Raw genomic sequence first — 22,108 nt, 5'->3', positions numbered from 1 at the left:
AGGAAATCTAGGGATTTTCATGACACAAGTACGCGAGAAGTAAAGATTACGCGATTCCGCCTTCATTGTTTGGAACCCTTATGAGGCATCTTATGTCTTGCTTCTAGAGAGAGCAGTATTGCCGGGTGAATGGAAGAGAATTATCGTATTTGAGTGTCAAAATTATCGTATCTTTGAAAAAAGTATCATACGCCTATCAAAAAGGCAGTACCCCAAAAAATTCCTGCAAATTAAGCTTAAATTCCTATATACAGGGTGATTCAGGAGACGTTAGACGTTAAAAAAAAAATGTTATAATTTATTTACGCCATGTATGGTCATCCTATTTGTTTTATCCATAACAAGTGACAAATTGAATGTCATCGGAGTCTGGTTACTTTTGAAAAATCGTATCTCACCCAAGTGTGACATTTTGTTTTCTTCATAATCAAACTGCTGTCGTAACGGTTAAAGAGGTTTTATCTTTCTTAATTAAGTGTTGTAGGGTGTCCATGATTGTAGATTATTAAATTTGTCCTTCCCAAAAAGTTAAATAACAGAAATAAAGCGAGATTGTTTTACTTAAATATGATGATGAACGGTTCATTAACATTTACTGATTGTGTAGGCTTAGTCCTGCTCACGTCTCATGAATCACCCTGTATATATAATCAAAGGAAGCACACTTTTCTTCTAAATTGCGCACAAATCATAAAACTAATGAATGAATTTGTGTCTTTTTTAGATAGATCCAAACGGTTTACAGGAAATTTCAACATTTTTGTCTTACACCAAGGATCCGAACACCCAAAAGGGGCTCATATCAGCCTATTTCTGAGGGAAAGCGTCATATTTTGCTTCAAATACTAGACTTTTTAGGTGGCGCCATCCAAGGGCTGAAATCATCGTACTATAATGCTCTTTGGAACGTACATCGTACCGGAGCCAAAATTATCGCACATGTATCCTCTATATTATAGAGGAACCGTAAGAATACTTTTTGCACTCTCTCCCAGTGTTTCCAGGCGTACGATAATTATCGTACATGTTTATAGAGTCTATAAAATAATGTACGGGTACTATCTGTTTTTATACCCAACCAACTGTTTGCTAGGCATACTGGGTTGGGCTAACGTTAGAGGCAACGGAAAAAGACGGATGTGAAAATAATGCTTTATGCTTAAGAAAATAAGGAAACTCATGTAATCGGACCTTTACCCGACCGATTATGCACTTTCTGTATCTCGGAAACTAAAAATGTAATATAAATACGTAAGGAAGATAATTCAATATTTATTACCGTTAAGTTTTTGTTGGATGTTCATATCCGACGTTATAGATTTTTTGTCGAAAATTACCGTTATTGCTGTCAGGAGGTATCCAGATAGCTAGTTTTAAAAACTGTTACTGTTACTACTGTTAAGATCAAGCAAAATTCGCATTTATTTTATGATGTTATTGCGTGACGTGATGTACCTGTCATAATTGATGTGCTATCATATTTGAATTGATTAAATAATTGTAAATAATAATTTTAAATGACAAAATGGTATGAAATCATTCATAAATTTCATTCGAAAATTGTTTCTGCTATAGGTCCATGACCATATTTAACGGATCCGTAATATCCGAAATATCCGGATCCTAAGAGTCGTTGGATCCGGATCTTATATTTGACGGATATCTGGATATTTCGGATATCCGGATATCCGGATCTCAAACCCTATCCATAGCGTATCGTAGACATCTCTCTTTATCAATCTTCCATTATTAATGCGACAATGACAGTTGTGTTTCGTTCGCTACGGAGCGTTAGCCTGGTATCACTCGCCTACACGCACTCTTTCAACCGTCCGCCATAGCAGTGTTACAGTTTGTCATAAGTCAGATTCTCTCTGTCAATATCTTAACTCTATGGAACGAACTGGAAGTTTGCGACATCTCTGGCAAGTCAAGATTCAATTTGAATTCGAAGAAGTGCCACTGCGAGATATGCCGAAGGTTACGTTTCAATAAATCCAAAAAAGATTTCTGGTAATGCTTCCGGAGTCTAGGATATCTTAGGTTCAGATCTCATCATTAGCTGGGCTCTCACTAGATGTCTAGACTAGATTGTGAAACAGCAACGCGTGATTTTCTAATCCCAATACGAGAAACGTCGCGCTTTCTTTAAAAGATAATCGTCCATCGATTCTGAATTATAAATAATAATAATAACACATTTACAATTCTCAAACGCACGTAGTGCCTATAAAAGCACCGGGCTTTAATAGTAGTATATATATTCTGCGGTAAAGACTCTCCGGTAGACAGTTTACCGAGTTCCTGCGGTGCATTTTGTGGTGGCCTTAGCGCGCCGCCGTCTTGTCTTTGACCGCTAGCGCCGTGGACGCGCAAACCTGTTCCTAGTCGTCACTCGACAAACAGCGGTTATCGATAAAACACTAGACCAATCCTTATTACAACGAACGATTACTTGCCGATATATGAGACTCCCAATTCTCCCAAAATACCCGGTTGTCTTAAATACGTCACGCAGTCACGTGGGGGTCAATTTTCAAATGGGCATTATTGCTGTCCCTAGGCTATAATTCTAAATACATTGAATGAACAGTATTGCTATAGGTATAATAACTTCATTGTTTTTTTTCAAACTCTAAAAACGGCGAAATCTACTGCTATTTCGCGTGTCCCAGGTGCGATTTGGCTCGGCAAAAAAATTAATAAGTTTGGATGTAGGCAACGTTTTATCAATCTTTATGTAGATAATTATTTAGAGAATCGATCTACTTATTTATAAAATAATGCGTTATTTATTAAAAGCAGGAAAGCCTTTTTGTGGTTGTCCCGCGTGGCACTGATTTTGTTATGACTCAAGGATACCTCCCTAAATCTGGTTTGTTTATTGATCTACCATTACATCTTAATTACCTATAGCAATAGCACATTACTTGACCTTCGATCTCTAACAGTAGTGGACGCAATGACGGTATTTTTGATCGAAGAACAGTTAATTTTCTTGAATGATGTATTTTGTGGCACGGTTACTATGACATTTGTATGCGCTCTTATTTATCGATATACAATTGACATAAAAATGTGTCTCCTTATCTCTTCAAGTGGCGGCGGCCCCTTGGGTGGTCAGCGCGGATTTAGAGAATGTTACAAATTCAACTATTTTAGTTTATCTATGTATAAAAGTATATATTGAAGCATATATCGCTAAAATCAGCATTAAATGCGCTATTCGAATAGAACAGCCAAATGATTGTAATATTTATACATTTCTCCACACCTAATCGAACCCAGCAACAGCGACAGTTTTACAGTTTCCTTGTTAAAGATGACTACCACCACAAAACAAAGTTATTATTGGAGGTAATTGCTATTTAATTTTCTAAGTAAGGCTTAAACGTCTAAGGTTACGTTATAAAAAAGAACCTACGATTTAATTATATAATTTACAAAACAACCTCTTCAAAATCAAGATAGAACTCGGACTGGGCGGTCGCTCCCGGATGAACGGTTCTTACCAACAAATTTTATACTAAGCGTTATTGTTTTTCTTGCATTATGTTATCCTTGTCTAACTTGCTACCTACTTAGGGCGCTAGAAGAGCGTGAATATACTTCAAAGCGTTCACTTTTGCCACTAAATACGGCAATTCTGGTGGCCGACAGTGTACTGGATTTCGCATCGACCCGTGAGCGGTGGGCCGCCACTTGAAGGGAATAACAGCAGTCAATATGGTATAAGAATATTGTGATTAATAAATAAATGAATCGGGTACATAATAATAGACGGTAAAAAAACATTTTTGTCGACATTTGTATGGCATTGGCAACATTTGTACTGCTACTTCCACCATACAAATGTCGAATGTGGCATACCTACTTATGTCAACACAGTGCCAAACAAATGTCGGAAAGGTGCCATACTAATGTCATCTGCGTCTTACAAATGCCACAAAAATAATAAATAGTGCCATAACAATTTTGATACTGCCATAGAATGACGAAAAAATGCCATTTACATGTCAATAGTGCGATACAAATGTCGAAAAAACACCCTCGTGTTGGAATTTATATTGAAAATGTGAATACGACTCCTCCTGCAAGAGTTGCAAGTAATAAAGTGGTATATAGCACATTACTATAGATAGAGGGATAAACAGCGGGAACCCCGCCTTCGGTCGAGATTTGTATAGTGATTTTTACAAACTTTGCAATGAAAAAAATAGTATATCTACTTTGCCTGCAACCCTTCCGTTTCCCGGCCTTTATAGTAATGTACTATTACGTAATGATGGCTATCCTTATCAGATGTTTTACCGTATCTGCTCTGTTTATACCTAGTGTCTACTATGTTAATCCGTGCCGTAGCTAGAATATATTGTATAATAATGTGAAGGGCCTGCCCTGTCGCGGATTCATTGAACACCGCTCTCACATCCGACGCATCGCGGAATCTATAATGAAAAGCACGTTATGCGCGTTCAACGGCAACATTCAAATGGACAAGGAACGAAGTGCGGCTATGGAGTATCCAACCATACCGTAGTACTTTCGAGAATGCCATATAATCAGTAGAATCACATATATGTTTTATGAAACGATGGTGTTCGAACAGTCGTTTCTAACCAACATGTGTTGCTTATTTCATAAGACATTATTCAAATCAAATCTAATATAAGTATAATAAGGTAATACTAGGACAGGCACAAGCAGTGATCATTCCGAATAAGCGCATAGTTGATTACTAAGTAAGGAATTTCCATTTTTTATCAAAATCTACGAACAACATCCATGGAACTCATTTTGATGACGATAACGTGGTGACGAGTGTTGTAGCGAAGTCATTCGACAATTATGCAAAAATCTTTATTAGACGGAATAAAAAATAAAAATAACAACACATTAATTGTATAGAGAAAAAAAGGAAATTTTGTACAATAGTTCAAAATAAAATATTTTCATTTGTTTTTGACCCTATTTCTAAGAACTTTTTGATTCTTTTGACCCTCGTGCTATACGGAGAACACTAATATAGCTATAGAAAACAATAATAATAAAAACGAAATGAGAACTTCCTCCGTTTTGAAGTCGGTTACAAAGAATAGCGACGAAAAACCATGCACCACGCGAAAAACTGTCCTTAACTGTAGTTTGTCTTTTAGAAACCCTGCGGAATAATCCGAACAATACACATGGCATATGGCAGTTCATTTCGCCTTCGATACCTATGAACCCATATAATTTCGCTGCCAATTTTAGTGCAAAGTGGAACGCTCATAAACCACAGTGCCTCGGCAGCCACAGGCCCGACGTGCTTGCGGAATGAACTACATATCCGACCAGTGGGTTCTGAGTTGCTTGTCAATAATGTTTCTGTGTAATTGTGACCTGTTTATGACGTCGAATTATTTTGGGGAATTCGCGCTACTCAGATTTGGTTTCCTCAATCTAAGTGAGTTGTGCTATTTGGTATTGTTTCTACTTTGTGAGTTGTAACGAACCTTATCACATTTGAGAATGCGGACCTATGGTTATATGATAGATATAGAACTTTCTGGTTTTGAATCGGAAAATCTTGAATATCTTCTCTTCACACACTACAGCCAGCCGTCATCCACTATGTAGGTGTGCAATAAAGGCAATATTTCTCAATAAGCCTCGTTCGTACCTAGTTCAAGTACTATACAAATAGGTCATGGTCATAAATCATAATGTTGAGAAGATAAAGTACGCATATTTCAATGCGCTTATGAACGTCAAATAAATCTACACCTCTGACCCGAGAAGATTTAAGTCTCTCCTAAATTGTAGGAGGGTATCCCAGTATCAAAAACATTTCATCTAATAACTAACATGCATTAAATAAAAAAATACAATTTAAATTAATATGAAATTAAAAATAAATCATAAAATAACATACAGTAGGTAGTTTCTTATAGAAATTTGATGCACTAGATTGCTAATGCAGGACGTAATCATCCCTCTATTATTCATGATCATGATATAATCGCTTATTTTAGTATGCTCGCGAAATGAGTTTTTGCTTAACAACAGCTTTGATTGTAAGCTCGGTGACATTTTTTGCGGATCCCTTTGTTTGACTTAATTATTGAAAGTCTTATTGTAATGATTACATTAGGTATGTTTACTAATAATACTAATATCCTTAATAGGTCGTCATTTATACGGTTGCTCGATATAATAATTTTACACCGTAGCCAGGTGCGAATGCATGGATTTTTCACACATAAAAAACCTTAACACATAAGCTTAAATCTTATAATTTGTAATCGCGCTAATGGTACATCGGCGATACCTAATAAGAGCGGGAAACAACGCGCACCAGTCTCAAAAACTAGTTAAAAGTAAGTTTCGGAAATATCACACTTCGTAACTGCATGCATTTAAGTAATAAGAACCGATACCAAATACCGATTATGGATAACGAATTTACCGGGACGGATGTAGGATAAATACCACGGCTAACTAAATAGTTGAGTAATTTTATTAATTTTTATAAGTTTGCTGTTATAATTTAAATGAAGACTGAAAATAATAAACTTTAAGTAAACACTCATTAATAACTAATAAGTACGTAGTAAATCAAGACATAAAAACGTCGACGATATCTACAACATAAATCCGGATTCAATGAAATGCCGGCTTGTAATGTATACCGGTCATTTATAGACGCATGACATTAGCATAACGTCATTCGGGGAGTGCAGTATATGCAACACGATTCGCAGAAGTGCTAAACTGCTTACATTGCAGTCTTCGGTGAAGACAGCGGGTCCTACGTGCGCTATCACAAATCACAATATATGTATCCTGTGCTTAGCGGCATTGTCAAACTGGACAATGAAGCTTGGAGCACACTGCTCCGAGAACACGTGGCCACTCATGGCAAAAAGGTTCATAAATCCCAGGTGGGTCACTGGTTTAGTCAAGATAACAGGGAATCGTTGGTAGAGGAGGGCATGACGGTCGTATGGATGGAGTACAAACTCACCACTGCTACTGGTCTAGCCAACTGCAGGGTCCTATCTAACACTTTGAAAGGCACTAGCAGGAGCGGTAAACATTGGTGCATAGAAAATCGGAGTATCTACAAAACACAAAGTTCAAGCTATTAAATTGTAGTAGCACCGCCTAGTAGCATTTATGCATCCGTCATTGATTACATGTTCTCAGAAGCTAAAGTGCTTAAAGTGCAGTTTTGTCGCGCAGTAGACTACACACTACACCGGACTAGCAAGCGTCTAGATTTAAAAAGAACCTTTCATTCCTAGAAGATCCCATAGGTTACATGTAATTATTTTGATGTAAATATAGCTTTATGACGACCGGCTTGGCCTAGTGGGTAATGACCCTGCCTACGAAGCTGATGGTCCCGGGTTGAAATCCTGGTAAGGGCATTTATTCGTGTGATGAGCATGGATATATGTTCCCGAGTCATGGGTGTTTTCTATGTATTTAAGTATTTATAAATATTTAAATTATACCCTCAACACAAGCCTTATTGAGCTTACTGTGGGACTTAGTCAATTTGTGTAATAATGTCCTATAATATTTATTTATTTATACATATGTATTCAAATTAAGTATATTTATTTTCTTCACAATAATATTATTTTCTATATACATGCATATGACGTAAATACATTTAATAAATTATTCATAGTTATTTGACCATTCATTTGCCAATAATTTTTCATGCAAAACTACATGTATTTGCTAGTTACATGTTATATTCCTTGACCGCTTTGCGCGTTCCAAGTACTTATATGATATGTACCTATTTTAGTAACTTTGATGGTTTTACAATTGATTTAAAGCTATACAGTTATAAATACATAGAAGAAAATTATCAATTATCTAAATCAATTGAGTGTACCTTTGCCCTTTTATACAGAAACAGTCGTGTAACTGTTAAAACAGATTATCAATAATACAATACACAAGATTAAAGAGTTTGGATTCGCTCCAATGAGCCTGGCCGATGGGTTGCACCGGCGGCGATTTGTCACTGGGTTACTGTCCCGTATCACAGCTCGTACTATGCCATCAAACAGCTCATATCTCTATATCTAAATGCATTTTATGTTTAAGCATTAACAATTTTGAATTGAATACTTTATTTCGTAAAATTTGAAGAATTTGTAAGCAAGTTTATCTTTGTTTCATTGGCGAATCGAGTCTCAAGAATACGATCGGGTGGTTGACCCTCATAATACCTATCTTTGCTAATGAATCGATTGTGCAAGCGCGGGCGATAAGCGGCGTAATATCTAGCTGTTGATACGAAAGCACTGCAACGGACTCCACAGGGAAGCCACGATCTAATCATCTGATGCCTGGGTGGCGATCCATCCCTTCCCTATTGTTCCACTCCACTACATTTCTCAACTCATTCACAAATCCAAATCGATTTACAGTGCACCCGCGCCTGGCTTTGCCCATATAAGCTTAACATATTTTTATGGTAATGGATGGATCCATTGCTTTACGAATAAGTAATAATAAATTCCAATGCATTGCTCTATAGCGGGATCAGAAAAGTTGCACAAGCATCAAGTGTCGTGTTGGCGTGGGTGGTTTTAACCAGCTGACCGATACGTTCGCCAACTTACTAGTAAGACGACTGACCGGTAATTATATCGAAAGTACATCCCGTTGTCCCAAGTTCCAACCAGACATTGATTGTCTTGGAAATCAGTAGCTTAAACAATTAGTCAGTGTTTTATGAACAGTTAATGCGGAGAGCCGATTAGCATATTGACTTGTAATGAGTGAAAAGGTGGAGGAAGGTTCCCGACGTGGTCGGACTCCGAGACATCATGCAAATGACGAACACACGACGCGGAGATTATTGTACAACGAAACAATGTAAGGCATAGCAAGTCAAACTAACGACCTCACGCCACTACAACCTACCAGCACTCTACTTCTGCCACAATGCTTTAATACGCGAATTAGAAACGGCTTTGTTTGTGTTGCAAGACTTTTTTTTTTAATACCAAATGCATCCAGAATAATTTAGCGCCAGCGGCATAAGTGTGTGGTCCCTTATAAAAAGAAAATGTGTCGTCTTGCTACTAAAAAGTGATAGGTGTGCTGTAATTTAAATTGAGTGTCCAATTTCTTCTTAACTGGACATGTCGACGTGGAGAGTCTGAGATTTATTGTTGTTGCGATGATGCGCGTGGCTCGCGGCGCGTGCGCCCCGGCCTAATCGCCCGTGTATCTGAGACGTGCGCGCCGATATAAAACAGCGGTGAATCAATCTTTCGACCGCTGCTTGGACGTTATCGGTGATCGCCCACACTAGAGGAAGGGTCTTTCGTCAATCACTCAGCGCACATCGCTCACCGCTTCCGTATGTAATAGTCAAAGCTGATTGCATTATACTATCGCATAGCGCTTATAGCGCTTTGCGATCCGTATCTGTGTATATCGCAATAACTCGCGACTTAATTAGGGATTAGATGAAAGCGCTGTCATCGATCTTGGCATTCTCATTGCCTGCGGCTGCTATGTTATATGTTACTTGCGGTTTATTGGTTCCTTAATGAACGCGAGCCTTAAGCGCAACAACGTCTCACCTCTTCCAACTTCTTGAGAACTTACTCCTTTATTCTCCCAATGGCATGCCAACTGTATTCATTGTCTGCTTGTGCGATCTAACTGTAGACCTTCTATTATTTTTATTATTTTATTGACGCATTTATATATTATATATAGTGTCCGTAGGCAGCTGCGAACATTGTTATGATATTGTATGCAACAGTCGCCCACTTGCGACTATTATAGGCGATAATGATCTTGGAATCAGCGTAGGTCGTGTTTATTGAATATAAGGCTCATCCGTCACAATGTCTATTCGTCAGTTACAAAAGCTCGGTACAGGTTGCATAACGAAGTACGTATTTATGCAAAGTATACGAAGCGTGCGTAAGAAACAAGTTGCCAAATAAAACCTAAACAATGTCAGCCTTAATCAAAAGGTTGCGCTGGAGCTGTTGAACTGATTTGGAATACACTTCCTATTCAGAAATGGTTATCCTTTTGAAAGAAGATAACGAGTACAGGTTTTCATTTAAATTATGTTAAATATGTACTTACACATTTGTATATTTATTTATTTAATTCAATTCTTGTAATTATAATTTGTAGGCAAGCCTCTTAAATCCTAGTGCCTGATGGAGATGAAAGTTGATTTGATAATGCAGTTATCGTATTTATTGACTACGTGCGAAGTGCATGGTGATGGTGAGGGTGAGGGTAAGTAAAGCGATCCCAGCGCATAAGGTGGTAAAAATTAGAACTAACTGCGGATAGCGTCTTTAACATTTCTTACAAGTTATATGGCTCAAATTAAAACTTTAATTTACGATTACTCCTGAAATATTCATTTAAATTGTATGAAATGCTTAATATAACTAACGTATTTAATTTGATAGTTATTAATACTGTATCCGTGTAAATAGTCAATGCAAATGCCACATATTATGTGATCTTTTTCTAGAAGTTAAGAATGAGTATAGTAAGTTATCCTTAAAAGATAGACATTCAACTTCGCGGACTTTTTTGTAGACCCATGAAAGGGAGACAACCCCACCATACATTGTATTGTTATAGCTCAAACGGATTAGGCAGCGTTTTCGATTAAGCCAGCGTGATTTTTTCCGACAACATCGTTATATTTCAACCAATTTACACAAAACCTTAACAAGTTAACTATATAAAGCCTGACCAGTAATATATGATCACGCGGCATATTGCGGAATTTTACTGGAACTAAATTTTGCATACTAAATTGAACTGTCAACCTATACATGAGAATAACAGCGCCCTCTTGACAATGATCATATATTTCTTGTCGGGCTTTACCTAAACCTTCTTCAAGAATCACTGAAAGTAGTATGAAAATCCATTCAGTAGTTTTTTGTTTTGGAGTAGTTTTATAAGTGTAGTGAATTGACGTTTTCCCCTAGATTTGCGGATGCTAGATTGCGTGACAGTCGTGCACATAGCGAATTGAGGGCGCCACTGAGTTTCAACAGGCAACACATACATCCATTTCGTTAAGCCGGATTAGTGAGTCCTTTACATTTGTTATTTGACATTTATATATAACGGATATTTTTAAGTAACCTTAAAGAGGTTGTCGTTGAGATTCAAGATGGCGAAGACGTCTCGAGAATATTTTTTTGTGTTTTACTCATTAATGTTGTTTAAAGTGTAATATTGATAACTTATTATTATTATGCAGTAAACTAACGTGGAAGTGTGCAGCTAATGAAAAACTAATCTTGAAACGCGTTTAACCATGTTTTAATCAACACCAGTCAGTCCATCGTGGCTTTTAGTAAAGTCTGTACCCCTAGTGTAACTTTGATCGACATCATAACGTGACGAACGCGTTTGCGTTAAGTGTCATTTTGTATGAGATTTTTGACTTTCCAAAACGTCCCGCTTGGCGCGCTGTTCAAAAACCCATACAAAATGAGACTAAACGCAAACGCGTACGTCACGTTTCAAAATCGAATTTAGTTACACTAGGGGTACAGCTATCTCTTTACTAAAAGCAACTACCGAACAACGTCATGCTCTACGAGCACACTTTCAAAGTTACTACTAAATAATGAACTTGACATTGGCAAAATCATCATAGATTTGATGGAGGTCATAATTTAAAAGAAGAAACAACCTTAAAACTGTACTATAGATAAATTAGATAAAACTACTACGTATTTCATCAATAATTGTACATCAATGTTGTGTTAAGAGGTACTTACTTGACATTTCGGCAGATCAATCATAAACATATTTTAATCAGATCACAATCCGCCAACTTGAAATTTTGGCCAACCGCCTTGAAAACACATTTTATGTTGTTTTCTGAGACTATCTACATTTTGGTTTATTCATGTTAATGCTTCCTATTTCTTTTCTTTTGAATAAAACTAGTTTAACACAAGAATTTTAAAATAATACCTTGTTTTAAAAAAGTGATTGTTATGGCAAGTCAACTGGTGTTGCTACTATATTGTTTGTTTTGCTTTAGTCTCATTTTATAAACCCCCTACGCAAAAAGAGAGGTGTTTTATGGTTGATGCCAACGTCTGTCTGTCTGTTGGTGTCATTGTAGCTCTCAAAGAAATGGACCGATTTTGATGCGGTTTTGTTTACATGGAAGCGAGTGTTCTTGCGGTGGTTCTTAGCTATCTTTAATTCAAAATTCAAAAATTTATTTCACATGTAGGCCTCAAGGGCTCTTTTACAAGTCAATACAACATTTATAGTAACATCATATAGTGACATGAAAAATACATAACAACATTTATAAATACAACAGCCAATACCTGGGTAAAATATATTTAAACCATTATGTATCTACCTCAGATGTACAGTTCTGAAAGCGAAATCTATTTAGAACATAAGAAATTGCAGAACTATTGATAAGTCACGAACCTTTCGCCAACTAATTTGCATGTCAATACATGCGGAGAAATTTCTTATCGCTTCGTGTGCTTGTCCTAAACTATGGAGATACGTATTTTATGAGATATATGGAGAAATGCATTGTCTATAAACTGTCGATAGCGGAAGCTATTTGGCCGTGTCAATATGAAAGTATAAAATCATTTTTTTTTTTTACTTTGCTAGTAACTAATTCGGCGTTTGAGTTTCACACACCACTAGTTTAAAATTCTACCAACCTATGTCATGCAGCTTTTCCAGTAGAGATTAGCAAGATAACAAACGGCTAGCAAACGAATAAGCTAGGTATAGGGAAATTAGGGAAGCGTGCATGAACTATAGGAGGCAGCACTGGAGCCGTCAGATTTTTGGCGCGAGGCGTAAATGTGATGTTTATTGTTCCGATGTAGCCTACAAGATGGCAGAACCTACTATGCACAAGAAAACACGTGACGTGTAAATGTACACGTTTATGGTTCCGATTCAGGACACAAGATGGCAGACCGTCCAAGGCGCACGCGGTCCCTATAATTACGGTCCAAGGAGCCGGATCTTGTACACGTACTTAAATGAAATTGACATACAGGTAATTTTGTACATAAATAACAAGAATAAATATTAGTAAAAACGGCTAGTCAAGTAATTTTTAAACCTTCTAAATAATATTTAATAACCTCATACCCGTAGGCCCGGTAAATAATAACTTCAAATACTGGTTCTGATATTTTGATCGTTGCGGCAAGTATGTTGTTCAATAAAGCTTCTGTGTGGATTATGTTATTAAGCTATAAAATGAAGTTTTTCCACAAGGCATGTGACCGGCACCAACTAAATCATTTGCCGGTTTTCGATATTCACTTATCGGTTACGTGTTTCCTCTCCATATTTTCTTTTCCAACAGCTTGTAGTGGGTATTGATTTCTAACTGTTGTCTTCATTTATAGAAAGTAGTAACTTGTGGATGTTTGTGTTACAACATAGGCTATGGCTCTTTAATCTCTGAACTAAGAAGAATAGCACGAGATTTCTCTTGCTCACGCAGGTAATTATACTGATTAGATGTAAAATTGTAAACACAGCACATACACATTAGCCCTGGAAATTTGCGTCGGATATAATTATCAATAGAATATATTACTTTATAAATGATCATTCTAATTACATTTTTGGTGGTTATTTAACGCACTTCGTTATAGGGTTCGGGTTTGTTCAGCTACAAAATAATATAGATTTCTTATATTATCATGTAATGTGTGTACACGCCAGGAGCGAGTCGGAAGTGTAATGGTATCTCTTGGCCGAGTAAGCGAATGCAGTGGCCATCTCAAGTGGATGCAATGCGAGCGGCTGCACGCCGGTGGTCCATTTTGTATGCATTCATAACTTTACAAGTAGGTACCAATGCATGTTTATTCTGAATATGTTGATACGGTCAGTCGCTATGTTACAGCCTAGGTTATTCTTTTATATTACAATGCTTCCGGGCTATTCAATTCTTAAACTTATGTCACTCCGTTTTTTTGCTAATTGTTTAAACATAGGTAAGGTAAGTCATATATTCTATTCGTTTATTTTTATGATATTGAAAACTGCCTAAGGTCTTTTCTAATTGACTGGGCATATGTTAGGCATTACTAGCGAACGGAAAAAACATGGAAGACTAACGTCAAACAAAATATCAGCGTAAAAGTGGCCCCACTATTAAAACACGCAGTACTCATAACGAACCAATTGCAACTCGTCAAAGTTTAGGTCTTGTTTTCTCCGACCAAACATCGTTTGACCATGATTAATCAATTTTAACCACCCAAATTACGATTGGTGTATTACAAAATAAGGCGCTGTGATTGGCTGTAGCGTTGACACTTGAAAATACATGACAATGGAAACCAACTCTAAGCAGACGGTTTCATGCGATATAGAACGTTTTAAATGGAAAAAAAAACAGCTGGCATTTGGGATTTTTAAATTTTGCTCTGATCAAGATGAAAACCGATATGTGAGGATCTGAGAGGCCTTTTATTATGAATGTGAAATCAAAATTAAAAAAAAAATGCCGCAGGCATTTCAGAATTTTTCATCCAATCAAGATGAGAATCGAAATTGAGGATCCGAGAGGACCTTTATAACGAATTTTATGTCAAACATGAAAAAAATCACTCGCCATCTTGGATTTCTGCATTTTTTCTTTCGTCTGCATTTTGTCTTTACCCAATCTGACCTCGGAATCATAATGTTGGCCCACTCGGATCCTCAGATATTGATTTTACTGATTCGTATTTACTATCTCGAATTTAAATTATTAAAACGACGACCTGAACAAATTTAAAATTAAAGTTTCTTAATATCAACGATTGTATAAAATGCATAACATCATCCCCATATAAAACCTCAAACCTGTTTTCATGAAGAGAAATCAAAATAATATGATCCTAGCTAAAATATACGTGAAAGGTAATCCCATATTTTTTCCAGTGTTTTTTGGAACGACTAGCACATCATTTATCCGCACAATAAGGCATATTTCTTTTATTAAAGATATAATTTTAATACTTCTTACTGTGGCAACGGGCCGCCATTTGCGAACTAACTCAAACTCCGCGGCACAAAGTTGACGCCCCGCCCGCTTCGGCACAATGTGCGTGGGGTCATTTTGCAGAGCTAGTTCATCTATGTTTATTATCAATCGCTGGGCATTACTAAGCTAATCATTTTTTCAAATAAGTTAAGGGGGGGGGGGGGGGGTCACTATTTAACTAGACTTAACCTTAAGCTAATCTTAAGTTATAATTGTATTGTTATTTTTTTTTTAATTGACAAGTTTAATCAGTAAACCTCAAAATATTTATCTATATCAAAATTGCAATGACTTATTAGTCATTAGATAGATTATTACTAAATTTGGTTATTACCAAATCTATCTGTTCGACCGGCCACGAGCTACAACGCGCTCGTTAGGTTTAAAGTATGTACTTACTTACTTGTTCCAATAACTTAACCCTTAAATTGTCTTAGTTCCGCCAACCGCTCCCGTGAATTCAGGCGTGGCTGCTTGTTTGCAATTTTGTCAGTAAAGAGCTCATGATCAATCAGTGTTTCTCGTGATCGAGTTGGGACCTTGGGGTCTATCGGAGCTATAAATCAGATTGCAATTGACACTGCAGATCGCAGCCGTTTGTTAATGTCTGTTTGCTGACATGACGGGGTGCGGTGGCCACATAGTCAAGATGATAAAAGCAGTATACTAGTTTTTAACCCCCGACTCAAAAAGGGCCAATTTACATTTAATCAATTGTAAGACTCTTGATGTTGACTACGCTTTTTCTGTCCAGATTTTAATAGATTCTTTAGGTATCTTAACCTATATTACAGATTGTAAAATCATCATGCCTTTAAACACTTAAATCCATCTTGTAATTCTGATTCAACTTAAAATACTGTTTCCATTATCTAAACGGTGTATCCACTGGTCACGTCACGTATAAAGGTCAAACGATTTATGTGCGCGTGCCCACTGTTGACACCGCTAACATCTGTCGTTTTAAGTCCAATTTGCGCCGCGCTGATCCCGTCCTGCCCGGATTAAACTTAATTCTATTGCAGTATGCTTCTCTGAAATGAAAAGGCATATGTATACCGGTACTTTAAGAAGTTGACTACGTTTAAAAAGTAGGATAATGAAGTTGCGATTTGGAAACGTGCGTGGATTTACAAATTCTGGGCATAAAAGCTTGACATGCGAGCTTGTTGAAGGTTACTATTGTGTAATTCGTCATAGGGTCGTCTTACGTGTAAAATGATATGTGGCTTGTGTTAATACAGCTATTGTTGTCCCACAAATGTGTTCTGTAATGTACATGTACTTTTTTAACTTTAGAAGTTATAATTTATATAAACAAATAATATGTTTATTTAAATAAGAAAGAAAAATAAAGACCGTTTGCCTTGCTTAATCGGTCTCAAATGCCCCTTCATGCGTGATTTAAGAAAACTACGGTTCGGTACGGTACGGTCGCAATAAACCTTATGCCGAAGATTAATGAAACGGGGGCCTGTACTGCAAAGATTTTGTACAAGTTATTATTTTCTGCTTTTGTGGCTGAATTTGCTACATTTTGGGCTCTAAATTGATACCTATAACTATATTTTCTAATATTTATATAGACATTATTGGAAAACTATAAAATACAGGACAATAAAATAATACGGAGAGAATCTACTTTGCGTCCAATGCAATTCAGATCAATAGTAGATTGTTAACCAAGGGATGAAAGGCACCCATTCCTGTCCAGGTAGTTTGGTGCTCGAACGCAGTGAGTCGAACGTGTTTAACAGGGTTATTCCCACTAGTTACCACCAACTTGATTTGATGGTAACTACTGAGATTTTTCTTTCCCAGTAGTTACCACTGGTAAATGTTAGATTTTTTTTCCCCAGTAGTTACCACCAAAATTTGGTTCAAAACAGTCTAAATATAGTGCTTTAATCAATAATGAATTAAGTCGAATTAATTAGTCATTAGAGTAATTATAAGTCTATTACTGTTTCAGTAAACTGCCTTTAAAGTGATCAAGAATAGTTGATCTTTGACTGACGTGTTTGTTCGTTCGTATAATTGTGACGTTATTTATTGAAACGGACTTTATTGTCGATGGCGCTTACGCCAGTATCAGCAATATTCCTATATAAATACAACGCTGCGCAACGCAGTGCAGCGTAATCGCCCTCGACAAAAGATTCAGGTTTCATAGATAACGTCACAATTAATTCAATTTACAATTAATAAGATAAATTTTAACCAAACGTTAATTTCTCTTTAACTTTTAATTGTATGCACTAGCACCGGTTTTAAAATAGTTGATCACTTTTAAAGCGGTTAACTGAAACACTAATCAACTTATAACTATTTATTAAAGCACTCTTTATTTATACTGTATTTTTTCTACTGTTTTTATTAGTATTGAACTCGAACAAAATTTAGGTGGTTACTACTGGGAAAAAAAATCCCACCTTTTACCAGTGGTAACTACTGGAAAAAAATCCAAAAGTTGGTGGTAACTAGTTGGATTTATTTCCCAGTAGTTACCAGTGGTAAAAGGTGGGAAAAAAATACCAATAGTTACCACTGGTAACAACTTGGTGGTAACTAGTGGGGATAACCCGTTTAACACTCTACTTTTCATTTCAATTACGAGGAGAGTTAAAATACATATGCATTTAACATTTTTGCTGGGGGTCGGAGGCTATTGCCTTCGTTAGGGAAGTGGGACGTCGAATGAGGGAAAGGGGGGTCTGACGCCCGGGCGGGTTCGTACCTGGTGCAAAGGTTATCCATCGCCATTCAACGTGGCAACGCGGCTAGCGTTATGGGTACCTTTGCGCCGGGGACAACTCAGGGGGGTCTTTTTGACTAGACTTAAGTTAGTCATAAGTTTTGTTTTTTTTAAGTATTTTTTTTTGTGTTTATTTTGAAATATAATCTCCATATTTTAACAAAACACTGCTAAGTATAAACTTCAGTAGTATTTCTTGAGGGTACTTTCAATTAACAATGTAGGAAAAATATAGTTATTTATAGAATGGGGCGTAATTATAAGAATGAAAATTGTACAACAAATCCATTTAAAACCAAAATTTTAATTGTTTATTGTAAAAAGAGAACAAAAACGTACTTAGAAAGTACAGTGCTCTAGAACTTATTTATTTTTATTTGGCAGAAACTTCCACTGCTTCATTTTGAATTCGATACTCTTTAACCTATATGTTGGCAATATATTTAACTGCGTTTCAACCTAAATTCACTATCTTTACGATATCAGTTGATGATATTTTGTCTGTCGTTCTACAAGCATTTATGATGTCAAAGCATGGCCTGAAACATTACGAACCGAGCAGTATAAATAATCATTCAACTCTTGAACTCACGCGTGTTTTGGCTCACCTACCTACTGTAGAAATCCCGAATCTATGAATTTTTATGTACTATTAGAAGTAACACTATATGTATCTGTATAATTCAAAATAACAGTAAATAAGATACCTACTTGGTGACATCTGTGTACGAGTATTCGTCGGTTTTGATTAGAGTGGGCGATGTGATAATGGTCTGCCGTGTTTGATACCCATTAAATTTTAATTGGACCGCAGATAATTTTACCTTAACTGTATTGCCGTTTTATAACATAGGTAATATGTACGTACCTACACTTAAATGTGCCCTCAGAATCAGAATCAGAATTGTTTATTGCATGTTAGTGTACAGTTCTTTAAAACTATACTTAATACAGTTCCACATCCGCATGAACCATGTAAGGGTATAGCAATATGTATCATAGGCATTAGCAAATTAGAAAGGGCTGGTGTATGATTTATATTGGTTTCTCTCTTTTTCGGAAGTCTTATTTGTGCCGGTAACGTTATTTATCCAAATTAACGTCAAAAAAAATCATTTAATGTGTAATACCCTTTTTTACTACGTAAGTTTTTAATGCATTTTTAAAGTTACTATAATTATTTATTTGCCCTTAAACATGATCATGAATCTTTTGTCAAGGTATTATAGCGTGAATTTTTCAAATATTTCTCTGCAATCATGTTTGCTGCAGTGTGTTCGATGATAAACTATTCCAATCATTTCTGGTCTCGTAATCCTTGTCAACCGTCCTGATTCTAGTTATGTACTTAACTGTTTTTTTAACATCGGTAAAATTTGTGACATGGCCGCAATATCGCGAAATTTGATGTACATATCTCTATTAGATCTATATCTATTAGAAATGGGGTTCCCAATTCGCCAGCTGTATTAAACATCGATAGGTTCAAATAAAGCCAGTTTATTCTTAAGGTGCTTAGCACACTGGATCCGAGCGGGATGTCGCTATAATACGCGCATAGCGTCGTTCTCTCGCTCAAACATCGGAGCGACATGCAAATCGGATCTAGTGTGCTAAGTACCTAAGACTGTCAATATTTTATCTAAATTTTTGATTTTGAAAATGACTGTTTTTTTTTCAGGCGGAGCTGGTGGACATGAGGGCGGAGCTCGTGCAGGCGCGGGCCGCCTCGTCCGGTGAGCTATATAACGTTTTTAGTTTTTACTGCCCATCGTCGGCTTAATTTAATTGTTTATTTTATGCATTGAGAGTGCAATTTCATGATAAACCTTACTTATAAATACCCTGTTCCCCTTGACTTTATCGGCTTAAAGCGATAGATGTAGATGAAAGGAAATTCCGCGAAAGCTTATTTAATTTACAACCCCCCGTGTGATCCCGGTACTGATTTTCTACTTATACAAAATCAGTCCCGGAACCGCGAATTCCCGGGCTCATTCCGGAAGTATTTAAAGTTTGAGCATTAAATATTACCCGGTGGGAAGAAACATAATTAGCCTCCTGCAGTATCCCGTAAAATAAGTGGAATTCCCTTACTAATAACTGCCAACTGAGTACTACTAACTACTGAAATGTGTAACCGCCGCCTACGACGTTTCAATTTACCTAGTTGTTATAGGTACCTACTAGGATTGCGTAGGTACCTTACCTACAGTATACTTACTTTACTCTTTGCCTACAGTGTCGATATTTACAGGATAAAAAATAAGAAAAAAAAGAGAAAAATTGGTTATGCAGTCCAGAGTGCTTAATTTTCGGCTAAATAAACGTGATGACGTGACATAGTGACGAAATTATAGTAATTCAATAATGACCATGAAAGACAACACGGTACGGGTACGGTAGTGTACCTGTAGCCATACGGAGCCACGAACTTTAAAACGGGCTTGTTCCGATATGTATCACTGAATCGGGGAACATTACCTACCTATTACGTACGCGAGTTCTTAATATCAGTTTTATAAAGAAAAAAAAATGTGATTGCTAATTTAGTTTTCCATGTCACCTCGCCAGCTTATGCGATAAATCACGGCGTGTTGAAAGGTCATAAATTAGGCAAATTTTGGGAGACGCGTCATAGGACGTATAGGGAAAGTCAAGTGTTGATTTCCGTCGTGTTGGGCCATCTGCTGCATAATAAATGGGGTGTCTCTGTTAACAGGCGAACACAACTTTGATGGTTCACAAATCACAGTTCGTGGACAGGACAATCAAAGCGATTAAGTAGTTTAAGTACAAGTACTACTTCCAAAAATTATGATATTTAATCAATTTGGTTTAAATGCATGAAATTCCGAATACAAGATGTCCTTTAAAAAAATGATTATTTTGCGTAACAATAGGACTCATAATCACATACTATTAGATTACATTAAAATTACATAAAAACAAATTAAAAATATTAATATTAACATAAATTATTATAAATTATACAACACAACAAAAAAAAATTACAACATGCCTGTCGCCGCAATGTCGAATGTAGGGACAATCGACTCTGTCAGCAATCTTTTTTATAGGTACGGTTTGAATCACATTAGCTGTTGATATTTTTCATCATTCATCATTGATGAAAACATCCATCAACTAAATCGTATTCATATAGATAAAGAGATCACAGGTCTATACACCCAACAACAGGCGCGTTCACTATAGACATGAAACTATTAGCGTAATTTAAGGCGCTAGGCGCCGTTTTTGGCGAAAAACTGTTACTTTCTAGAGCTCATTTCTTCTAAATGGGTACAAAAAAATATGGAAACAATATATATGAACGTTCATTCTTTACGATTCACCACTGTACAATACTTTTTCAATAAATTATTTGTATTTAATATTCTATGTACAACAATTGTAACATTTGACTTTAGTCCTGAAATTTATAGTTTCACCGTAAAAAATTAACACGACAGGCCATTTTGCGGCTAACTTTGCTTATTTCTACTAAACGGCTTAATCTATTAACATTATTAACTAACAAAAATGTTTTAACAGGTTTTTCAAATAGAGGCGAAACACGTGTCGTGTTTTGTGCGATTCGTACGTTCGGTTGTGGATTGTTATATTTATTTGCGTATTTATTTTGCGGTGGGAGGGTGGGAACATTAATTGCATCCCAGTCCACTATAACTTGGACCTTTTTAAATCGAGAGTGAATAGACATCTTTTAGGTAAGCATGTTCCATCCTAGACTACATCGGCACTTTCCATCAGGTGAGATTGTGGTCAAATGCTTACCTTTTCGGAATAAAAAAAAAAAAAAAAAAAAATGTAAAAATACGCTTATAACGGGTTAGCACTGATTGACTAGCACGTTATCTTTTCGCGGATTAGCAAAGTAATATTTTGTGTTTTAATTAATATGGATTTCCGCAAACTACGCCTGATTCTATTTGTTACATTGTCATTTTTTAGGGTTCCGTAGCCAAATGGCAAAAAACGGAACCCTTATAGATTCGTCATGTCCGTCTGTCTGTCCGATTCTGTCACAGCCACTTTTTTCCGAAACTATAAGAGCTGTACTGTTCAAACTTAGTAAGTGGATGTATTCTATGAACCGCATTAAGATTTTCACACAAAAATAGAAAAAAAAACAATAAATTTTGGGGGTTCCCCATACTTAAAACTGAAACTCAAAAAATCTTTTTTCATCAAACCCATACGTGTGGGGTATCTATGGATAGGTCTTCAAAAATGATATTGAGGTTTTTTTCTAAAATGAATAGTTTGCGCGA

General features: G+C 36.5%; 1 protein-coding gene across 2 annotated transcripts in view; it reads left to right on the top strand.

Moving 5' to 3' along the window:
- Positions 1 to 22,108, top strand: part of LOC133519730 (Golgi-associated PDZ and coiled-coil motif-containing protein-like) — a 102,291-nt gene that overhangs the window by 64,013 nt on the left and 16,170 nt on the right. Inside the window, exons 1-2 of one of the 2 annotated variants that reach the window (XM_061853791.1) lie at positions 6,702 to 10,278; positions 19,495 to 19,549. In XM_061853791.1, coding sequence (XP_061709775.1) covers positions 10,258 to 10,278; positions 19,495 to 19,549 — 76 coding nt within the window. In that variant the 5' untranslated portion in view covers positions 6,702 to 10,257. Of the gene's footprint in view, positions 1 to 6,701; positions 10,279 to 19,494; positions 19,550 to 22,108 lie in introns of those variants that run through there. The other variant, XM_061853790.1, reaches the window with a different exon arrangement.

This window comes from Cydia pomonella, chromosome 7 (genome assembly GCF_033807575.1).
Source record: "Cydia pomonella isolate Wapato2018A chromosome 7, ilCydPomo1, whole genome shotgun sequence".
Lineage (NCBI taxonomy): Eukaryota > Metazoa > Arthropoda > Insecta > Lepidoptera > Tortricidae > Cydia > Cydia pomonella.
Note: the sequence above shows the minus strand (reverse complement) of the source record. Positions and strands in the feature narration are given on the sequence as shown.